Source organism: Haliotis rubra, unplaced genomic scaffold (genome assembly GCF_003918875.1).
Source record: "Haliotis rubra isolate DU_JTF1 unplaced genomic scaffold, ASM391887v1 Scf540, whole genome shotgun sequence".
In the NCBI taxonomy this organism is placed as follows: domain Eukaryota; kingdom Metazoa; phylum Mollusca; class Gastropoda; order Lepetellida; family Haliotidae; genus Haliotis; species Haliotis rubra.
In genome coordinates this window covers 392,580-416,893 of record NW_025767236.1, presented here as the reverse complement: position 1 = coordinate 416,893, position 24,314 = coordinate 392,580, and the positions used below count along the sequence as shown (strand labels likewise).

General features: G+C 40.1%; 1 protein-coding gene and 1 long non-coding RNA gene across 3 annotated transcripts; one reads left to right on the top strand and one right to left on the bottom strand.

Moving 5' to 3' along the window:
* The first annotated feature begins 5,880 nt into the window (after positions 1 to 5,880).
* On the top strand, positions 5,881 to 22,144 carry LOC124253445 (zinc finger protein 664-like). 2 transcript variants are annotated; one of them, XM_046687219.1, is made up of 4 exons: positions 5,881 to 6,059; positions 8,710 to 8,916; positions 9,199 to 9,768; positions 20,842 to 22,144. In XM_046687219.1, exons 1-4 carry the CDS (start codon positions 5,960 to 5,962, stop codon positions 21,063 to 21,065), a joined length of 1,101 nt encoding a protein of 366 aa, XP_046543175.1. In that variant the 5' UTR covers positions 5,881 to 5,959; the 3' UTR covers positions 21,066 to 22,144. The 2 variants fall into 2 exon arrangements, with proteins under 2 accessions (XP_046543175.1, XP_046543174.1); XM_046687218.1 differs by lacking the exon at positions 5,881 to 6,059 and having other exon boundaries at positions 8,593 to 8,916.
* Positions 14,998 to 22,180, bottom strand: LOC124253446. Its single transcript, XR_006892215.1, has 3 exons — positions 22,168 to 22,180; positions 21,370 to 21,371; positions 14,998 to 15,138 (listed from the first exon to the last, which is right to left on the bottom strand). It is a non-coding gene; the product is annotated as an uncharacterized LOC124253446 (long non-coding RNA).
* Positions 22,181 to 24,314: the final 2,134 nt, after the last annotated feature.

Sequence of the window (24,314 nt, the reverse complement as noted above, 5' to 3'; positions counted from 1 at the left end):
TAGCACAAGCCAAGGTCATGATACATATTAACCAGTTTACGTGCTTTTTCACATGATGACATTGTTCTATCATACGATTTATTACATGAAGACAACTGAACTCCAGCGTACGTAACAGATTGCATGAGAGGGATGGCCACAGAACCAAGATACAGACTAACTGGTGTAAGATATCTGTCTGTATTGAATACAAGCAAGGCACTTTTACTGACGTTATAATTTCCACTTCCATAATTTCCACTTCAAACCATAATCTGGAGGTTAAAGTAGTATCACAGCAAGAAGAATTGGACAGCCTAGAAGAGTCTAGAGAATTATTGATCGTTGATTACAGGCTGGAGGCCAAGCGGAAAAGTCCTACAGTGATGTATAACTGTACAAAGAAGAATACCTGGTTATGTCCCCATGGAAGCTTGAGACCTAGACCCGATGTGGTATATTAATACTGAGCATTAGATTGTTACATATGTCAGTTATATGTTGAATATTACATATATATATATTGTATATTACATGTCAGTTATATGTTGTATATATTACATATTCGAGATATATATTGTATATTACATATGTCAGTTATATGTTGTTTATTACATATGAGATAGTATGTGTTGTATATTACATATGTCAGTTATATGTTGTTTATTACATATGAGATAGTATGTGTTGTATATTACATATGTCAGTTATATGTTGTTTATTACATATGAGATAGTATGTCTTGTATATTACATATGTCAGTTATATGTTGTTTATTACATATTCCAGATATATATTGTATATTACATATGTCAGTTATATGTTGTTTATTACATATTCCAGATATGCATGTATATTGTATATTACATTTGTCAGTTATATGTTGTTTATTACATATGATATATTATATGTTGTATATGCCCGTTACATGTGGTTTATTAGATATTATATATTATGTGTTGTACATTACATATGCCAGTTGTCGATTATTGTGAAAACAACTGTCTGCGTCTTATAAAACATACCAAATATTCACATATTTTTCCCTCGCCAAAGTACATGTGAATACCGGGAAATAAGGAAAATAGTCCTTGTCATCACAGAACAGCGCCGAATGCAAAGAGGTGGATACACTACTCCAACACAGTTAAGGAAACCGGGGAGTCCAGTGGTTAAAGCGCTGATTCGTCATATCACAGGGTCGTGTTCGAATCTCCAGATTTCCTTCATGTGTAGAGTAGAGACCATGGCCTAGATTTTCGAAGCTCTCTTAGGGCTAAGACAGTCGTAAGTGCCATACATTAACATTAACTTACGACTATCTCTGCGCTAAGAGAGCTTCGAAAATCTAGGCCCATGTCTTTATGTCTCTTCTGTGGTAGGGCTGGAATGTTGATGAAAGTGGCGAATAACTTGTTACATATAATTGTAAAATACAGTAATAGAAAAAGATGAAGAATAACCTAATTAATTGACATATTTTTCATACCACACAATAAAACACTATAATACAACATCCGGTCTAGCACACCTACCCGACACAATGTAGATTGTTTTGATATATCAATAATAATAGACGCAAAGCTAGAATACTGTCGTAACAAAATTGAATGTATACAATCCGTTCATAAAATACATAAACAAATATATTCACGGCGCTGTTAGTAGGGTATGGATTGTTGGTCATGGTAAAATTGCAATATGGATTAAAAGCTGCCACGATGACAGAAACAAAACTTTTGCCTGGCCGTCGGACACTTGAAACGTCTTTATTGTCAGAGATAACAGTTTATCTAAAATAAGTGACCATGATGCCACTTTAGTAGATGTCAAATCTGGAGTTCACATTCAACAATATTTCCCCAAAACGTGAGTGAGTATGGTTTTACGCCGCTTATAGCAATATTCCAGCATGATCAGGACAGGGGCACCAGAAACGGGTATGTTGTTCCAAAGAGGAAATGAATATATGGACTTTTCATCTAACTCCTTTGAACTGCCTCTTTGACAACATATTGCCATCCTATGAGTGGATGTCGAACAGTAACCTTTCGTCCATCAGGACAAAGAGTGTCACGTGATCTCTGTGTTATACCTGAAGCAACCAAAAATATTTGGTATTACACATAATGCAGTACACTTTAAGGTTGGCTTAGTAGTGATTGAGTGAGTGAGTTAAAATGTATTCTCACAAATGTATTCTCACATTCTCACAAAATGTATTCTCGGCACTATTTCAGTGAGTGAGTGAGTGTTTTTAGCAATATTCCAGCAACATCACGGCGGGGGACATCAGAAATGGGCTTCACACATTTTAACCTAGACTAAGGCTTAGTCTCTGAATATATATCATTTTGATAGTAACAAACAAGCCCATGTATATTGAAAAGGAGCCCTAGGGAGACCAGAGATTCCAAAACCTGAAGAAATCTAGACTTGCTTTATTTAGGGCTTTAGCACTGCAGAGAGAGCTTGGTAGTAGGGAAATTAATGTGGTTCAGGGACTGTGAGACAGACTAATTTTACCCATGTAGGGAATCGAACCTGGGTCTTCGGCGTGACGAGCGAACGCTTTAACCACTGGGCTACCCCATCGCCCCCGGCACTTATTCAGCCATATAAGGACGAGAGAAACATATACGACAATAGCAGATATATGCAAACGTTAGCTGAATGGGTTTGTAGATCATCAAAATAGTGACGAATCTCTAATTGGATAAGCGCGTTGAACTATGGTTTTAATCTTCTGGTGGCATTTAGAACCTGGTATCGTGAAGAGGAATACTTGTCATGGATAGACAACTTCTTCGTTGCAATAAATGCATGGATATTGTGCTGAAAGTGTTGAAACAGACGTAGACAAGCACGATATATTACTAGAACCCCATAAGATTAGTATATCGTTGTGCCGACAGCTTTATCGAATATGTACGGAACACGCACCTCAAGTGTATAAAACCTACAATAGTCGCACCCCAGCGCAATGTCGCTAATGCTGTCTGTGTTTTAAACACATGGTCAGGGCTCCTGAAGCACACCTACAGGACCACCTCCCGCATGTTTAGCAATTGCTTTTGTTAAACGCTTACTCGTTGGGTGTCAAATTTTGGCCGATATACAACATGTAAATAAAGAGAGTGCCAACACCCCTTGCGTCCTATTTGGTATGTTCCAATGTCTAGTAAACTAATTAATAACTAAGATCACAGTGCTCATTCGTCGACTGCATTTTAATACTCTGAAATTAAAAATTCGACTACAAATGTAATTGGTATGCGGCCCATGCAGATGAACCAAGCGATGAAGCAGTAGCCAGGATGAGTTTCATATTTGTCCACCTGTTTACCATGTGGGTGGCTGAGAAAGTATTTTAGCAACATTTATACTGAGAATGGGTTTCAAATATCACCCATATCGGAAGCGACCCCGGGTGCCCGGGTGTGACAAGCGTTGTCGCCATCTGGCTACAGAACCGGCTCTGCCAGGCTATGGTTTACAAACAGGATAATTCTAAAGCTACTTACAGTCCAAACGGCAGGTATAAATATAATTTCCACACCCCTGAGTTCTGGAGGAACAAAAATAGTAAACAGCTTAGGATTTTACAGTTAAATATTCCATTCCATGTTTCTTTGAAACAGAACAAAATTATGTAGACGAGTGGTTCAATGGTTGTCAGGGCTTCCAACACCAAGAGAGATAAAAGCTTGAGAAGCCACAGTCCAAGGGTCGCAGTCTCCCCTGAAGCCAACGCAAAATTGCAAACTCCCTTCTCACTGAAAACGATGTATTCAGACCTATTTCTGTGATTTTTAAGGGATTTTTATTTTTATTTTGGATATGAACCATGTTTACTGTGAGATCTTTCAGTTTTATCGTGAGAGCGTGAGAGTTTCACGCCAAATGCTTGAGAGTCTGCAGGCATGGGATTCAGGTAAAATAGATGGGTAGGTGGGGGGAGATTTATCTATCAACTGACTGGGCAGCTTTTGTAGTAGCGATGTTTGTTCCGTTTGTAAATTATTTATGTCTGGTTTGGTGGGTTGGCTGGGAATTTTATCATTTTTTTTAAGAATAAAAATATACATATTTTTTTATGCTTTTGCATTTTAGTGTTTGTGGAAGGCAACGTTGCTGATGACGTTGTAGTCAAAAGGAGATGACAACGGCGAAATCCTGACAGATGGATAGACAGACCTACCCATGTCAACGTTTAAGTGTCCACTTCACATAGGATCCACACGCTGCCAAAGTGGACTTCCCAGGCTCATCTCGGCTATTGCGATGCTTTTCATGTGATAAAACCCTGGCATCAACATTTTATATAAACTGAAAGTAAAATACAAATATGTCATTTTAATAAATATGGTTTGTCCCCATACCATAACAAATTTATATCCCCCTTGAGTATTATCTCTCAGTCCGGTGCAGTTGCTCGAGAAAGGTAAAACCGATTCCACTCGGGGCATACGATATGATAACACATTTCATATCCGATGATAATAAATGGCGTTGAACAACACTCACTCACTCATCAGGAATTTGGAATAAGTCAAGACATCACTATCGTATCCCACACTCTCTAACTTACACAAGAATCCTGTCTGAACTGTTTAATGGGTGCTTTCTTACTATCCCCGCGTTCAGCAAAAGAGACAGGCCAAACCCACTCCTCGAGAAAATTTATCTTAACGATTTATATTTCTTTTACAATCATCCAAAATTATTTTGAATGGTATTTGCATTTGGAAACATGTATTTAGCAATTTCTTTTAAAAGTAAAATATTTAAAATTATGGAAGTGTTTCTACTGTCTCTTGACAGGGCTCTAGTCACAGAACGGCTGACACACTACACACTAACTAAAACACGTACCTCACACACTCACTCACTCATTGGTGTGTTTTTTTCAATAATACCGTAACAAACATGAACTATGGTTTCCCAAACTACAACTAAGATGATACAAGAAGGGGAAACAGCTAAAAGGAGAAATCTGGACTTTCTGTACAACATCCTGCCAATAGTCCCAGAAACTATTGTGTTAAAATTGGACGTGACCTTGATAAAGAGTTAATATGACCTTTAACAACCCAGTCCACTGCTCAATTAATGAAGCACGTGCATTTTATGTGTAGCCAATCAAAAGTTTCGATAGGGGACAATTCAAGACATTGCCTTGAGACATGCAACACCAGTTTGAATCCCGCCTCCGCATTCTTCGTCTATAGATGCTGGATATTTAAATATTCGTTTATACCTCACTATTCCGGTATTATTGCTTTTAGAAGTGTCACAAAACCAATTAGCACTTGAAAAACCTCCGCACGTCGTTACAGGACAACACGACTACTGGAAAGCCTTTTGAAGAAGATAGTCCCGTTATGGATGTTTCATAGCTAATAAATCATTCTAAAACTTTCCTCTCTTTTCAATTTCCAAGCCTCATTTCACAGCTGAGGGAGATTTAATTTTTTGGTTTAAATAATATTTCAAAATTTAAATTTACATTTTCAAAAATATTCTTAATTTATGTCATTTTAACCGAGACGTCAGCTGTGGAGTTGACGCGGAAAGCTTGCGCGCAGAGCTCGACTGCCCTGTGCGGGTACTTCGCTTTGAACCGCAAACCATGTGTGACTAGGCTCCGTCCATTGAGACGCGGTGTACCACAAACACGGTATTAATTCTAACGGTAAAGATCGAGCCACGGTTCTATGAACTAAATATTTGCGCTGGTATTTAATCTTAAAGTGTGGTTGTCAGCCACGCGACCGCTACTTGAAAGCTTAGCTGTGATTGGTTGCAGCTGGTGTACAGATTACTACGCGCACGTGCGGCGGAACTATCTGATTAGCTAGGGGGCGGGGTTTACATCAGTATATGGACAGAGTGCACGCGACTTGATTTAATCTGGTAAAGTTTGTGCCTTCGGTAAAGGAAGTTAAGTGTTTAGATTTAAGGTAATCAGATTTTGGTAATGCCAAGATCCTTTTTGATAAAGAAGATGGCTACCTCCCGCGAAGAATCCACCGACTGCACGCCCAGCGCCTTCCAGCTCGTCATTCCACGGAGAATAGGTAAGTAAATTAATATCTTAGTCATTTAATATTTTGAGATATACAATGTACGTATGAATTTGATTAAAAAGAACATGTTAACTTCATGGAATTTATTTATTACCGGATTCGATAAAGTTCTTACGCGTTGCGTGATCAGTATTGACAGAGACCTGGTACTCGACGAGGTGCTTGGCTATTTTACAAAACTTAACCCTATTATGAAACTTGGATTTTGTTCAACAAAATACACTACGCGTAACCCCTAATGGTATAACTGTTTTGTCACACAATTTTATTTTATTTTTACATAAAGAATTAGTAAATTTTATAACAACATTTCTGAAAGAAAACAGATAGACATTTCTCGTTTTGAGCGAAAGTTTCATATCGGATGGTGTTCTCTTGATATATTATTTCAAGCTTTTAGGGGAAAAGCTTATGAAACATGACTCCTCTGAAGGACAGCACGGACCAGTTTTTGTCCTGCCATGGAAAATATAAAAGATATATCGCAGTTGTTCAAGTTTAATATCTCCAAATCGTGTTTGAGGATGTTTAGCCACGGAAGATCAAAATATAAACTTGCAAACAAATAACGTGTACACCTAACAGTATTTAGAATTTTCAAGTACTGTCACAATCGTGGATATGTTATGACAATTTTGACTTCTTTTAGAAAGACTGATTTGTGATCCAAACCGAATGTTGAAGTTCCTACATTTATTTGTGATGCAAGTACGTCCACTGTTCAGCCGTTTTATTAACACCATATTTAAAAATATAATTGCTACATTTTACGACAAAAATTATTGTATTTCTAGTCCGGTATGCTGGAAAGTAGGTAAACAACGCGCTCTCCGAATGATTGGATTTCCATTTATGTAAATATAAATGTGTAACCACAAGATAAAATCCTATACATATTATATATTCAGTTGCAAGAGAATCTTCTCATATCAAATATTTATAATATCCATAAAGTGTATGTCGGTCTGGTACTTGGCATGAAAATCCGAGTACTTCAATGACACAGGTGCTTGTGTTGGACATCTCAAAATAAAGACTGTTTATATTATCTAGATGTATCTTTGATCAGAGCTCTTGACGAACACTCGAGCTGTAACCAGCGTCGTGAACTCACGCTTTTACACATGCATTGGAGATTAATTGGCCTTTCAGGAACTATTTAGACTGATTTCTCTGTCTATATTAATGTATTGCAAATAGTAATCGTGGGAAATCAATGTGCGAAAGAAAGAAAACAATTATATGTCACTGATTGCGTTTGTGATTCGGTTTTTTTCCTGTCTTCAAACATTGAAGATATTTATTTTTGATTGTAAGAGATTTGAGTAAATACCAACTACTAGTAATACCGGTACGGTTGTGAAATAGATTTTATACGGTTTTAAAGACTTGGTGACCGTTTTATTGTGATGAATATGACGTAAATATAGGCTTTGGGCTCAGCGCTGTGCAGTGTATTCATTATTTAACAACTTTGTTTGAAATGAAAAAGGTCGGATCTGTACTTGGCGTAGACTTGGGGTATTGCATCTGCATTTTTATCAAATACTTTGTATTTAGATTTTGAAGTATATTCATATAATGAATTATATTTATATTTCCTTTTGTGCGGAAATTGAATGTATGTAGACAGCAAAATCAGCAATATTAGAGTGTCCACAATATAAGAAAAAGGTACATATCTGTAACATTCACTCTCTTGCAATGAAGGGAATGTTACGTATATTTGAATAATTTCTAATTATGAAGTTCTAAAACAAATAGAAGACAAGGTTAGAATGAATTTTCGATAAACTACAGGTGTATCTGGGGTTTTTTCATGATTTGTTCCGAATTTAAAATGATCAGTCACAGTTTATTCATAAAATAATGAACGTTCTAAAAGTGTATTTGATGGCAGTTTGGTATTTTACCATTACTTTTATATTATTTAGCATACCGATTAGGAACACGCTGCCCTGGTACCATGTGCACAAAGCGATCCTAGCTCTACAATTAGAGTTATTATACACCACGAACGTAGATCGTAAATAGTCGAGACACCAAGAGAGCTCTTTGCAATTAGGATATGCATTATTTTTTCATTCAGTGGCTAGCATGACGTCATAATATTTACGTGACAACACTTGCTTGTTACGTCACAAATGACTATGCTGTTTCGTGGAGTTACCACAATACAATTCTAAAGCTAGTCACAAGGTAGAGAATGTTGGCACACCCAAATATTTCACCGAAAATAATTCTTTAAAACCCTGCTATTTGTACAAACCCTTTTAACGCTGTGTGAACCCAAACGAATTCTACAACTAGAGATATTACGAATCTGTTATTACAAGTTCTCACATTTATTATCACATGCAACTGTTTCTCTCTGAGGAACGTGTCTGTGGAGTAATCATTGTGTGAATGTAGTTTCACACTCTATTGTGACATGACAAGTATGTGACGTCACTTTATCACTATGACGTCACCATGTATTTAACCCTGTATTTGTTATATCATTCGGTTCAACCGATGGCCATATATACGTAATAAAGAATGATGATCATTCGGTTCAACCCCACTTGTCTTCTGGATGAGGTATGTGGTTATATCGGAACACTCGAGACAACCATTTTGAACAAAGCATTTTATTCCTCAGATCTGAACGACAAGAAGAGTCCCTCTCCCATACATACAGGCGATGCTGGAGCAGAACATACATCACGTGACCATTCCGATCTCAACAAGGAGACGTCGTCAAAAATATCAACCATTGGTGGGAATTTCGCGGCCTTCCGACCATGGCTGACGCAAGAACAGAGGACAGAACTCTCGACCGTGAAAGATTCCTATTCGAAAGCTTTCTGTGAGTGTGTAATAGGGAAAGACAAAATGTTAAGCAGAGTAAATATGTTTTAAGACGTTTTATGTTTACGGGCACAGGTTTGAGACACTGCATGGCTGATAATATTGTTTCACGATAATAATGGTGTTTTCGTGTTCCTTAAAGGTAACCACGCCCGACACAATAAAGCTCTTAGGAAACTGTACAGGTTCTTATAAAGAAATAATTTGATTTTTTCACGTAACACGGGTACTTGATGGAATCGTGGGTACATATTCAGTGGTGCTTGACATCTCTTTGCAGTGCCCGTATGTGAAAACAGTCAGATTGGGCGACATCCGGGTTACCTGTTCACGCGTCCCGCCAAAGATCTGCACGTGCCCCTGGACAGTTTGCTTTTCTTCCCCCACAATATCTTCTACCCCTACCAATATGTAAAGTGTCCGACAAGACCAGATCCCGCTTTGTTCTCGAGACTCGGCGGGAACTTCAGAGACAATTTTCACATGTCGGACAAAAAGGACTCTCACGAGATCTCGTCAACATTTGAGTGTGCGCAGTGCAACAAACTCTTCAGCACACCTCACGGACTCGAGGTGCACGTGCGACGTTGCCATAGTGGCACGCGGCCATTCGCTTGTGACGTATGCAATAAGACATTTGGCCATTCCGTTAGTCTAGACCAGCATCGTTCTGTCCACACGCAGGAGAAGAGCTTCCAGTGTAAAGAGTGCGGGAAGTGCTTCAAGAGATCGTCCACGTTGTCCACGCACCTGCTGATTCACAGTGACACGCGACCTTATCCCTGTCCCTACTGCGGGAAGCGGTTCCACCAGAAGTCCGACATGAAGAAACACACCTACATCCACACTGGTAGGTTCATTATGTTTGTTGTTTGAAACAAGACCTAGCTGTAGTCGGGACCAGACAATCCAGTGATTTACGAGCATCGATCTGCGCCAAGCAGTTAATTAGGTCAGCGAGCCTGACGATCCGATCCCCTTAATCGTCCCTTACGACAAGCATGGGTTGATGAAGACCAACTCAACCCCAGATCTTCAATGGTCAGGTACATGGTGTGGTCGTGGTTGTTGGAGTTACAAAAGGATAATGATTACCGGATTCGAACCTATAATCAAATCCAAACACAAACGAATTTCTGGTTAGAAAAGTTCCCTTGCTCCAAACTTGAATTTTTACATGTAGCATTTTTTCTTCGTTAATCTGCATTTCCTCAATCAATTACCTATGCTAAGACGACCACTGGCCCAACTATAACCTCACGGTTTTTGTAGGTTTGGGTAAACCATGGACCAAAAGCCTAAGAATCTTTATACCACCCCAACTGTCGCATCTTCAGATATCGAATCAGCCCTGCCTTCGCGTCTTGGGGCCACCGGAGCCGCCTTGCCTGTGATCTTTAGTTCATCGGGCCGGCCATGATTCAATTGTTTAGACATGTATATTTGTAATTTAATAATTGTCATTGAAATCAGTAAATTTACGATAAAACACGGGTTATATTAAAGAAGAGTCGGGAGGTATTCATCAGGGCTGGTGACGTTACTTGCCCTGAAAGGCTCACAGCCTCTCCAGGCAAACCAGGGACTCGTATTTTGAAAACGGACCTGTTTCTCACTCACTCACTGTCCTACTTGCGCCCCCTGTAGTTGAAATAGTGTGTGTTGACTGACACGTGATACTTAGAAAGGCCACACGTATTGTATGGGGGGATAAATCAATTTGAGTATTTACATTAAGTCTTCATTCAAATTATAACCAATTAAGTAAATAAGACTACTAAATATACGATCAGTGTTGTTTTGTCTGTCTGACGACTGACTGACAGTATATCGAACACCTTCCGGATCACAAACCAGTAAAATATTGACACATACGGAAATATCCAAGTTTCATATTTTGATAATTGATAATTAGAATCAAAATACAATCTATGAACATATTTGATTCGTCAGGGAAAGGAAATCATTGGTCATGTTGTCAATATCAAAGGTGATATCGATGAGAGAGATCTGCCTCGATAACAATGGAGACGCCGGTGTTGTAAGCAAGATAAAACAATCGAGCAAGTTAACACACCCCCCCCCCCCCTTTATTGTTTCAGGATGAGCGGACGGTCTTGCGTTCGAGTCTAATATTTTGCTTCATTCTGATTGGCCCGCCCTAGGTGTCTCATTTGAAGACTTTTAAGCTTATCTAGCAGTTCTCCCCGACTGACAGAGGTCAACAAAGTATTATATCCACATATCTGACGTTTGAAGGTCAGGCGTGGTATAAAGTGTATTTCATCCATCTACTCTTGACCTAATTCATTGTCCAACGTCCATCAATTATATCATTGTCATATGACAATCTAGGTTAATGAGGGGTTCAGTCAGATCGATATATACTGATCATTCACTTATTTAGTCAATATGATCATTTAGTCAATATGTTACTGGTCAATATAACATTTCACGTGTACGTGGACAAGTGGGTCACATTTTCTACGACGCAATATGGACAAGTACAAAGAAAGCTCATACTTGAAAGCTGAATATAAATAAAAAAATTACTCATTACAAATTATCAAAACATTAGTGCTCTGAAAACACTCCGAAACACCATAAACATTTGATACACAACATATCTGTGATACACGCAGGACATACGTCACCATGAACCACAGGCAAACTGTAGCGCAAATAGGGTTGCGCAACAGAGAGAAAAATGACCAGCCTTTACATATGCGAGCGAAGCGCTTCGCTCACATATAGGATGACTGGTCATTTTCTCTTTTTTTGCGCAACCCTATTTGCGCTACAGTTTGCCTGTGCATCGACTAACAAGTTTATATTTATATTATTTGAAGTAAACTTCGATCACAGGTGTGTACTTTTTTAAGATCGTTAAGTTCCCTATTTGGCGAGACGCGTTTGTTAGTTGTTGTTTGTTGTTTGTTAGTTGCCGCTCTCGATGCTCATGCTGTTGATCATTGGATTGTCTGGTCCAGACTCGATTATTCACAGACCGACGCCATATAGCTGGAATATGGCTGAGTGTGGCGCAAAACTATACTCACTCACTATTTATGTGTCTGCCTGTATCACGTGTACTATGCGCAAAGATGTAAATCATTTTCTGTGAAGTATGCTCTTGCATCGACGTTGGTGTTTTTAAAAATAAAATGACTTAACTTCATCAGATTTAGTAAACAAACTCTTACTAACATACTTGATTGTTGCTAGCCACGACAGATACAGACATCCTTCAACCCACCCGGCAGAGATATCAGTGTTCTAGATTTAACCTGCTCTTAACTATATCTCTCAGCACGATTAAAAGCTAACGGTTGGTCCCAGTAAGAGACCGCCAGACAGAATGTACTTACTGGGACCAATGGTCGTCCATGCAAGCCAAATGACATGTCTTGGTTTGTTTCGGTCCCTTCACACAGCATGTAAGGCACATACATTAAAATCCACGCAATGTACTGCAGGTGGGAAAATATTGTATCATCATTTATTCATTCATTTATTCGTTCGTTCGTTCGTTCATTTATTTATTTTTTTTAACGTTCGTCTCAAATGTTAATAGTGTTCCTAGTAAGAATGATAAAGTAACCATACAAAGGTACGATACAAAGGTATTTGAGAAGTACAAATTCTGCCATTCTTAAAAATAATTTAAAATAATTTCCAACTGATATTGGTGTCCAGTAAAGTATATTTCCTGATTTACAAAATGGACAGTATCTGATATTTCGTTCAGTTTCCCCTCTCTTCCACATTTCATCCTCAGATTGTTTATAGAACAACAACACCGCCCGTGCTGTTCGATGTGCACTGTATATGTGTGGACTGTTGGTCCCCTGGATTCAATGGGCGCTGGAGTAGTCTAGTGGTTAAAGCGTTCGCTCGTCATGTCGAAGACCCGGGTTTGATTCCCCATATTAGTACAATGTGTGAAGCCCATTTTTGGTGTCCCCCACCTTGATATTGCTGGAATATTGCTTAAAGCGGGGTGAAACCATACTCACTCACCCACTCACTCACTCACTCTGGGTTACACTTGCAATATCTGGGAAGGTGTTATTATGTTCCTGTACTATTTGCCAGCAAACCTTTGACAGAATGGACGTTAACGGCAACAACAGCTCATCATGATGATACCGTCAGTATACACTGTTGCCAGGTAACAGTACAGACGCGGTAGTTCGGGGGACTTATAAAGACGTGGTATAGACGTTGTATAGACGCGGTAGTTCGGGGGACTTATAAAGACGTTGTATAGACGCGGTAGGTCGGGGGACTTATAAAGACGTGGTATAGACGTTGTATAGACGCGGTAGTTCGGGGGACTTATAAAGTCGTTGTATAGACGTTGTATAGACGCGGTAGTTCGGGGGACTTATAAAGACGTTGTATAGACGGTGTATAGACGCGGTAGTTCGGGGGACTTATAAAGACGTGGTATAGACGTTGTATAGACGCGGTAGTTCGGGGGACTTATAAAGTCGTTGTATAGACGTTGTATAGACGCGGTAGTTCGGGGGACTTATAAAGACGTTGTATAGACGCGGTAGTTCGGGGGACTTATAAAGACGTTGTATAGACGTTGTTTAGACGTTGTATAGACGCAGTAGTTCGGGGCACTTAAAAAGACGTTGTATAGACGCGGTAGTTCGGGGGACTTATAAAGACGTTGTATAGACGCGGTAGTTCGGGGGACTTATAAAGACGTTGTATAGACGTTGTTTAGACGTTGTATAGACGCGGTAGTTCGGGGCACTTAAAAAGACGTTGTATAGACGTTGCATAGACGCGGTAGTTCGGGGGACTTATAAAGACGTTGTATAGACGTTGTATAGACGCGGTAGTTCGGGGGACTTATAAAGACGTTGTATGGACATTCTATAGACGCGGTAGTTCGGGGGGCTTATAAAGACGTTGTATAGACGTTGTATAGACGGTGTATAGACGTTGTATAGACGCGGTAGTTCGGGGGACTTATAAAGACGTTGTATAGACGTTGTATAGACGCGGTAGTTCGGGGGACTTATAAAGACGGTGTATAGACGTTGTATAGACGCGGTAGTTCGAGGGACTTATAAAGACGTTGTATAGACGTTGTATAGACGTTGTATAGACGCGGTAGTTCGGGGGACTTATAAAGACGGTGTATAGACGATGTATAGACGGTGTATAGACGCGGTAGTTCGGGGGAATTATAAAGACGGTGTAAAGACGTTGTATAGACGGTGTATAGTCGTTGTACAGACGGTGTATAGACGTTGTATAGACGGTGTATAGACGTTGTTTAGACGGTGTATAGACGCGGTAGTTCGGGGGACTTATCAAGACGTTGTATAGACGTTGTATAGACGCGGTAGTTCAGGGGACTTATAAAGACGTTGTATAGACGCGGTAGTTCGGGGGACTTATAAAGACGGTGTATAGACGTTGTATAGACGTTGTATAGACGGTGTATAGACGCGGTAGTTCGGGGGAATTATAAAGACGGTGTATAGACGTTGTATAGACGGTGTATAGACGCGGTTGTTCGGGGGACTTATAAAGTCGTTGTATAGACGGTGTATAGACGTTGTATAGACGGTGTGTAGACGCGGTAGTTCGGGGGAATTATAAAGACGGTGTATAGACGGTGTATAGACGTTGTATAGACGGTGTATAGACGTTGTATAGACGGTGTATAGACGCGGTAGTTCGGGGGACTTATAAACACAGGGGCGTGTCACGCTTAGAAACAGCGTTAGAAAGACATATAGGTATATAGACCCTACCCTAGTACTATATAAAAGGAAAGGGATGTAACGACGGAACCACCCCCTCCTCAATCAAAGTTAGATTTCACCACGTAAACTATTTTTAAGGCCCCGTCGAGGCCCATGGAGCAAAAGCGAGATGATTTCCCTACAAAATAAGCTATAAATGGTCACAATCGGATCATTATTTCAAAAGTTATACGCCACGACTCACCGAAAACAGCTACCTCCGCAATTCCAAGCCAAAATCATGGATCACCCAAGACAGCGAAAACTCACCTTTTTAATTCGTTTATTAATTCCTATGACAGCACCTATGTAGGGCTAGATTCGATCGGCAGCGGCATTCCACGGGTCTAAAAACTTATTGCAATATCTACAAATCATTTCCTCGACAGTAAGCAGGCACTTTCTCCAAAACCCTCGGCAATCACACTCACTTGTCGGCCACAGATGGCCTTGACATTCAAGTGATCTGAGCAGATCCGCAGAAACTGAATTGGGCCATCCGATTGGTGGGAAAAAGTAAGACGTGTATAGACGTTGTATAGACGTTGTATAGACGCGGTAGTTCGGGGGACTTATAAAGACGTTGTATAGACGTTGTGTAGACGTTGTATAGACGCGGTAGTTCGGGGGACTTATAAAGACGTTGTATAGACGTTGTATAGACGCGGTAGTTCGGGGGACTTATAAAGACGTTGTATAGACGTTGTATAGATGTTGTATAGACGCGGTAGTTCGGGGGACTTATAAAGACGTTGTATAGACGTTGTATAGACGTTGTATAGACGCGGTAGTTCGGGGGACTTATAAAGACGTTGTATAGACGTTGTATAGACGTTCACACGTGCATGTTAAATATGCTGCATCGCTTGCCATACATACAAAGGCTTAAATACATTCTATGGCTGAAGACCTTGTCAGGCGTCAGCTGTTACCGACAGTGTTCTTCGTGAGCCGCTCTCAATGTATTCATGCTGTCATCATTTCTCATTATCAAATAGTACATTGTTTAATTATAAAACCGAATATACATTTAGTTAGCACTTTATGAAATTGAATTGCATGTATCATTTTGATAACAACAGTGAACGTGCATCTGTGGCGTCCAAGTCACGTGTCATTGTATTCGGCGCATTTTTGTTGTCTTTGAAAGAGAGCCAGGTGTAAACTGAAATGTATAAATATTGACCTGTTTGTAACAAACCTGTCTTTGTGCCCTAAACGATTCGTTGACTTCCGGCACGTAACCATCAGTATAAAGCACATCAAAGAGTGAGTGAGTGAGTTTAGTTTTAAACCGCTTTTAGCAATAATCCAGCAATATCACGACAGGGAACACCAGAAATGGGCTTCACACACATCAAAGACACAATCACATTCCGCATCGGCATGGTAATAAAGGGTTCACAGTTTCAGTCCATTACCCTTTATACTTCTACTTTATAATCAGTTTGAATATGTTCAGTTCTCCATATGTTTTTTTGCAGCACGTGTTACTTTCATTGTATAACGCAGAGCAATATTTTAATTGTCTTTTCCAAAAACCAAATTAAAAAATAGCAACAAATATCCTATTTCGACAGGTTTTGCTGTCTTAGTGAGTTAATGAAGTATTAGTGTAGAAAGCCAGTTCATATAGTTGCTTTCTTTTGTATTTAACTTACACTGACAAATTTTAAACTTATTTATAAAATATATATGGAGTTCGATATTCATTTTATGGAGGACTTAAAAATACCTCATCTTTATTGTGCTTTGAGACAAAGGATACGTTTTAATCAAATAGGTAATTCCTGAAAAGCTGGTATGAGTACAATGTATCTTTGTTGGTTTTCTAATAATACAATCATTTCCCGACATTCGTGTCTTTGTAGGGAGGTTTGGGAAAGTCCGGTTGGACCTGTGTCTCTACGTGACGTCATCACAAAGAGATGTTTTACCCAAAATCAATCGCCATATGTTTCACTGTTGATAATATTGTTTTTTCTAGTCTTGTTTATATAATTATTTTTTTAATATTTAATTTTCTAAGATGACGGGTACATCCGGTCTAGGTAATCACGGGTCTCGTCGGAAGCGTTAAGTACACTCTACGGTCGTCGATACAATGAAAGACATTAGTGTATAAGAATATCTGGTAAACAGCTCTAGAAGAAAACTGCTCTTATTAACATATTTTCCCCCGAAACATTACCAAGCGAGAGGGCTGAAGTCGCGTCGAACAAGCTGTTAGCGTGAAACATGTCATACCAAAATGTGTTCACGCATGAAGGCTTTGCAACAGGACCTAAGGAAATGGCGGGTTTATGTCTAAAGATTCCCGTGACAATAAGTGTGTAACACCCTCCACCAGCTGCACGATGCCTACATACAGAATCACAACACTGTCCCTGTCATATCCGGGGTACATTCACACCGGCTGGTAACAGATGCGTGCACGGCTACATTATGGCGACGGCGGGACAGCGTGTTTTATTACAGAGAAGCCACCTTTGTGGCAGGCTATCAGCGTGATTGAATTAGAAACTGAAATGGAATATAGCTTGTGTAGATATTTTCCTAATGTTCTAATTATAATTTGCACAGAGCATTCATGTTTTAACCATATGTTACTCGAAGATTTAACTGAAACGGACGTCATAAGTGGAGTCAATGAATTAATTAGAATTAAACGTGTTTCTTGGGTATAATGTATGTGTGAATAAACATATACAGACTAAATATGTTCGATCACACTAATCCTCAGAATGTGTATAAACAAGTCCCGTGAATGAATGTACAACATAACCTGTCAAAACCGGACTATTGCTAATCTGGATTTGGGGCAACACCAGACAGTTACGGTCCCGAAATTAAGAGTGAGTGAGTGGGTTTAGTTTTACGCCGCTTTTAGTAACATTCCATCAAACGTTGGTTTATTAAATCACTTTCGATAACATATTTGCATCGAACATTTTGGTAAAAATAAATCATTTTACTTATGAGGACTATATGCAGAGCGGGGCGGTAGCCTAATGGTTGAAGCGCTTGCTAGTCACTTTAAAGACGCGAGGTCGATTCCCAACGCGGATGCATTATTTCACTGCAGTGTTTCTTCCCCTGTCCTGCAGCGTTCTCAACATCGTCTACAACGACACTCGCTCCATCGCGTATGGAATAACTCCAGAATCAAATAACTACAAATCTCTCTTTTTCAAAAACTTTAAAGTGAGATTTTACACAGAACATGCTTTTATCGTATTTGGTTCACGTGCGCTAATTGTCCCATAACTTCATAAACTAATTGTTATTTCCTCAGATCAAACACAATCCACACTGATACTAGACAATCTGTACGGCCACAGTAGGATTGTTGGACACCTTCAGAATTAAACTGATCAAGAGTTTTCAGGAGGGATTTCTTGAAATGAATTTGACATTTCACGTGCTCAGATTTCAAATGTCAGGGTAAACGTCACCGCCGGCGCGCGCGCCAACCGCTATGATGTAGCAACGGGCGGTCTGATTGGTATTGCAATCTGACAGAGAAAACAATCGCTCTGCTATTAGATTAGTCTTATGCTTGAACCAAATACCGCCCCTGCGTAAAGCTCTCTGATTGGTATGAGATTGACTTTTAACATTATAAATATTTAATGTAGGCTCGCTGTTGACATATCGTCCCGTCGCATCAATCACGTTTACGACTCGAACAGGACCTGACATTTAGACGGACTCCCCCTTTAACGAGAGACGAGTGTTACGTGACTTGTTTGTTTCCATTGCAAAATAGGGACATTATCTGGGTGACATTTTTGACGTTGATCATATTTTATGTATAACCTTGATTCCTGGGATTGTCCCGTGACACTGGCGTATGGCATAATAAATGGTCTTGATCAGTCGGAAAATTCATCATGTTGATGAATAACTTAAACCCGTGAAATACAAATTTGTGACTTTGTTTTATTTTGCGTGTGTGTTGTCCACAGGTTAATATGTTACCCAGGGGCCAAACGCTCCACAAATCTGCGTGCAGAGTTGCGTCCCTTAGCGTCGTAGTATCTGCTGATTGTTGGTCTGGAAGCCGCTTTCCTCCCTATTATTATACGTGGTCTGACAGAACCATGCCATACTTTTGGTTTTCTACTATGTTGTACGTTTTGTACCACTTCAGAACCTCACACTAATACATTCAGCTTATTTCCCCACGGTTAGCCTACAGGAGAAAGTGTTCGCTCATCTGACCGTAGACCGAGTTTTATTATTTGGCATATAGATAAATCCAGTCTCCCTTCTGAAACCAACTGAAAAGAAACATTTGAAAGTTCTACTGATAATTGAGTGTAGCGAACAGTAGAAAATCTCAGCCGAATGTATTCTGATATCGGATATATCAACACGATTTGACAAGTGTTTAAGAGTGCCGATGATTTGGAAGGTTTTTTTCAGGGAGTGTTGACATATTTGATGTCAAAAGACAAGCGGTGAGATTCTGTGTATTATCCAAAATAATTCGTCCGTTATTTTAAGTTTGTTAACAATAGTAGCAGTGTTAGACGTGTGTAAAAGTGGGTCTTGTGTGGAAAAAGTGCAGCTAAACAGCTCCAGTGCCAAGTTAAGTGATGTCATTTGATTGTGACGTCATGGTAACCTATGACTTCACAATGGATTATATCAGCATTGTCGTGAACTTCCAACATACAGCGATTTATCCTGGCACAAGAGTCAGTTTTAGACCATGAAACGTTTTAACATTGAAAATAACTCGTTTACTGATATAGTTAAATGACAATTAATTATGGTTGGTAGTAAATCTTTCACGAGTTTAATAAAAATGGTATTACTCTCCAACGTAAACTGATAGAAACTGCCTACAGTGTGATGACTCTCAGCTTTCCACGAGTCACTGTGACCGGCAGAGATATTAGCATTGTGACGTCACAACTGCAAACAATTATGACGTCATAATTCTGGCGGTATTACAATAGTGTTATATTACCGTACAAATATTACAGAGACGACATTATATGAGTGCCCATGTCATACTATGCTTACGACACGAGTGTCTAAATGTTGGTATTTCCCGAGCGAGAGCGAGGGATATACCGATATTTAGGCACGAGTGTCGTAAACATAGCATGATATGGGCACGAATATGATATTCAGTTTATTACTGAAGTCGTCAAATTGAGGAAAATAAACCCAAATCTACTTTCAAACATAGGCTGGCTACCCGCCGTCGCCGCATGAAGAAAGCAAGGTCATGGAACAAACACGACGTCATAACATTGTTCATGACGTCACGTCACCATAACAAAGTGATATTTTGCCCTAGGGCATCGTATGAAAAATATGAACCCCAATATTTTCGCCCTCGTAGTAATAAACTGCGGTATCTTCCACGGGCGAGTAATAATATAAGATGTATGCTTCTCTTGAGGGTAATACGGTCTGGCGAGGGATGGCACTGCTACGAAAAGGTGTACATCAGACCGTATTACCCGAGGGAGAAGCATACAACGTATTTATCTTACCCCCATGTTGAATGTACAAAATATCATTTTATCTTTGAAGATCGCTACCCACTATATTAAATGTAAACAAAATGGCGTCTGCCTCTCGACTGAAATTTTAAAACCAGTTAAACATATTCTGACAAGCTTAAAACTGATATAAAAATGGTTAATTATGTTTAAGTTGAGTGTGCAAACGATTCAATGTATAAAATAGTGTAAATAAAGCAGTGAAAGTCGGTGAAATAAATGTCTACATAGTGAACTCAAAAACAGCTAATCGAACTGTTTTCGAACTCCTTCTACTGCATCCGTCATATTATGACGTCATACGTTTGTTAATGATACAGCCTCTCGGCGGAGAGTTTGCCGGTTACCGTGGCAGGGGTAATAATTTTTCCAGTTGTCAACACACACACACACACACACACACACACACACACACACACACACACACACACACACACACACACACACACACACACACACACACACACACACACACCACCCGGGAGGGGTCACACAGAAACTTGTTAAAGCGTCATCGACCAATGAAATTAAAGTATTTTACATAAAGGTAAGATAATAAGGCATATTCACTCCTCTCTCCTCATCAGCGTGAGTGGTGATATCATTTAATCCTGTTTGTTTATATTGCAGGCGAGAAACCGCACAAGTGTCTTCAATGTGGCAAAGCGTTCAGTCAATCATCAAACCTTATCACCCACAGTCGCAAACACACTGGATTCAAACCCTTCGCCTGCGATAGATGTGGTCGCGCCTTTCAACGTAAAGTGGACCTCCGGCGCCATGTTGAAACACAGCACTCGCTGACCTTGTCACCTCACGTACATCACGTGACAAACCTTATCAACGTCAACTAGATCCAAGTAGACCAGCAAGGTCTGGAACGACGGTGAACTATGTATAGTGACGATGTTGATGACAATATTGATCGAACCCGGCTTGTGTCACGCGCAAGATGACCACCGTTGAACCACCCAATCTCCACAGGTTACAAGGAACAAAGTGGGTTAATATTGCTCCAAATATTGGCCGAGTAGGGCCACAATCAAGTCTAAAAAGGGTACCCCATCAGAATGGGATTGGAAGGTTGTCATATGGGATCCTGAACATTTGTGTCTAAATGTACCCATACGGTGTCTGGACCCTGCTCATACTTCCCACCACTGGTTCGCCTGGTCCAGGCTTGATCAAGACGTTAAGAATCCCTATACTGGCTGCAGCGTAGATCGACATTCTCAATTATGATATATAGTTTGACGTGTAATTATTTTTCAATGGAGGAATGTCGGCTGGTTGGGTTCGAGACAACAGGAGACGGCAGTAATCTTCTGATGTGTCTAACTGTTTATATTTTTGTTTTCGTTACAACTGAAAGTTTCTATTTACATGAAAAATATTAATGCACTGCGAAATGTGGCACCATTACAGTTGACTGTCCTGTGCATGTGTTCGTCTTATCCGGAGCAGACTTCCCACAATATATTACTGCATTCGGAGCTAACTGTTTCTGTATTTATAACTGTATCCCGAAGCTGACTTTACAGTATTTAAAACTTCGACGTATCCGGTGTGCACTTTATATCTTCCTTATAAATAGAGCTGACTGTCAGATATTTCATACTTCGTTACATTGGGAACTGACTTTAGGATATATATAACTTCGTTATATCCGGAGCTGTCTCGATATCCGGAACTCTATAGCTGATATCGGTTAATACCATCATCACTGTGAGTATGTATACATACAGCAGTTGTCTCCTGACCTAGGTCACGTGATGGTCGTGGAATTCGACAGATCTAATACCCACCTGCAACTCTCCTACAGATTCCATCACGCCAGTAATTCTGACAGAGGTAGGTCGGTGTGTGGCTGTCAGGTCGGATCCGCTGGCTATAGGTTCGAATACAAAATAATTTGTATCCATTTAACCTATGTTAAAACTATATGATCGCAAATACTTTGGTTTCGAAAATATTGTTCAACTCGTTGTTAAGTGATTTTGCATACTGAAAGCTTTTACAATTGTTAAGTGCTCAGACCCGTGCATGTAGTGGCAACCTCGCTTTGATCCAATGTTGTAAGCCTCCAAGGGTCAAATCTGGGTGACACGCCCTAAAAGGAATAAAACAGATATTACACACTTATTCTTTTTATGAAGCAAACGTTTTAAAGTTTAAGCCTTAAAACAACAGAGAAACAAAACATCTACTCAAGTGCTCTTGTTGCAATACGTAAGCTCGTGTTGTGCCGTTTTATCTGACAGACATATGTTTGTACATTTTATTTGACTGTTTGTTATAATATATTTTGTATAAAGATACATATGACTGTGTATGTGTATGTACCAAAATACATATGACGCAATAAAGTGTTAGCATGGAAAAGGTTGCTTCTGTTCTTCTTCACTGTACTTCAACGAGAAGAAAATTATTATGGGAGAAAAGCACCTCTTTTCAATTTTAAATATTTTGTTAATTGCTTCATCTAAAATTGTCAGTGAGTGAGTGAGTATGGTATTACGCCGCCTTTTAGCAATATTCCAGCAATATCACGTCGGCGAACACCAGAAATGGGCTTCACACATTGTACCCATGTGGAGAATCGAACTAGAGTTTTCAACGTGACGAGCAAACGCTTTAACCCCTAGGCCACCCCATCGGGCCAGAAACTTCTCAGCACTACCAATTGCCTATAAGTCATTCCTAAAAGACGTTTCATTCTAATGAAAACAACAATTTACACGATTTTGACTTTACGCATTATCCACAGCCTGTTGTGCCCGAGTCGAAAAGCACGACGTGAAAACAACTATCTGCTGATTCAGCGATAAAAATATGTACATCTCTATGGCTATCTACTTCCGAAAAGGTCACTGGTCACGACGTTCATAATCATTTGGAGCCTGAAGGGCGGACTGCAGAGAACAGGATAAACAGTAGGCTGCCGAGCAGGTAGAAGAGCAGGGTATAGATAGTAGGCTGAAGAGCAGGGTAGAGAGAATAGGCTGAAGAGCAGGGTAGAGAGAGTAGGCTAGAGAGAGTAGGCTGAAGAGCAGAGTAGAGAGAGCAGGCTAGAGAGAGTAGGCTGAAGAGCAGGTAGAGAGAGCAGGCTGAAGAGCAGGATAGAGAGCAGGCTAGAGAGAGTAGGCTGAAGAGCAGAGTAGAGAGAGTAGGATGAAGAGCAGGGTAAAGAGAGTAGGCTGAAGAGCAGGGTAAAGAGAGTAGGATGAAGAGCAGGGTAGAGAGGATAGGCTTAAGAGCAGGATAGAGAAAGTAGGCTAAAGAGCAGGATAGAGAAAGTAGGCTGAAGAGCAGGGTAGAGAGAGTAGGCTGAAGAGCAGGATAGAGAAAGTAGGCTAAAGAGCAGAGTAGAGAGAGCGGACTACAGAGAACAGGATAAACAGTAGGCTGCCGAGCAGGTTGAAGAGCAGGGTATAGATAGTAGGCTGAAGACCAGGGTAAAGAGAGTAGGCTGAAGACCAGGGTAAAGAGAGTAGGCTCAAAAGCAGAGTAGAGAGAGCAGGGTATAGAGGATAGGCTGAAGAGCAGGGTATAGAGAGTAGGCTGAAGAGCAGAGTAGACTGAAGAGCAGGCATAGAGAGTAGGCTGCAGAGAAGGGTAGATAGAGTAGAGTTTTCAACGTGACGAGCAAACGCTTTAACCCCTAGGCCACCCCATCGGGCCAGAAACTTCTCAGCACTACCAATTGCCTATAAGTCATTCCTAAAAGACGTTTCATTCTAATGAAAACAACAATTTACACGATTTTGACTTTACGCATTATCCACAGCCTGTTGTGCCCGAGTCGAAAAGCACGACGTGAAAACAACTATCTGCTGATTCAGCGATAAAAATATGTACATCTCTATGGCTATCTACTTCCGAAAAGGTCACTGGTCACGACGTTCATAATCATTTGGAGCCTGAAGGGCGGACTGCAGAGAACAGGATAAACAGTAGGCTGCCGAGCAGGTAGAAGAGCAGGGTATAGATAGTAGGCTGAAGAGCAGGGTAGAGAGAATAGGCTGAAGAGCAGGGTAGAGAGAGTAGGCTAGAGAGAGTAGGCTGAAGAGCAGAGTAGAGAGAGCAGGCTAGAGAGAGTAGGC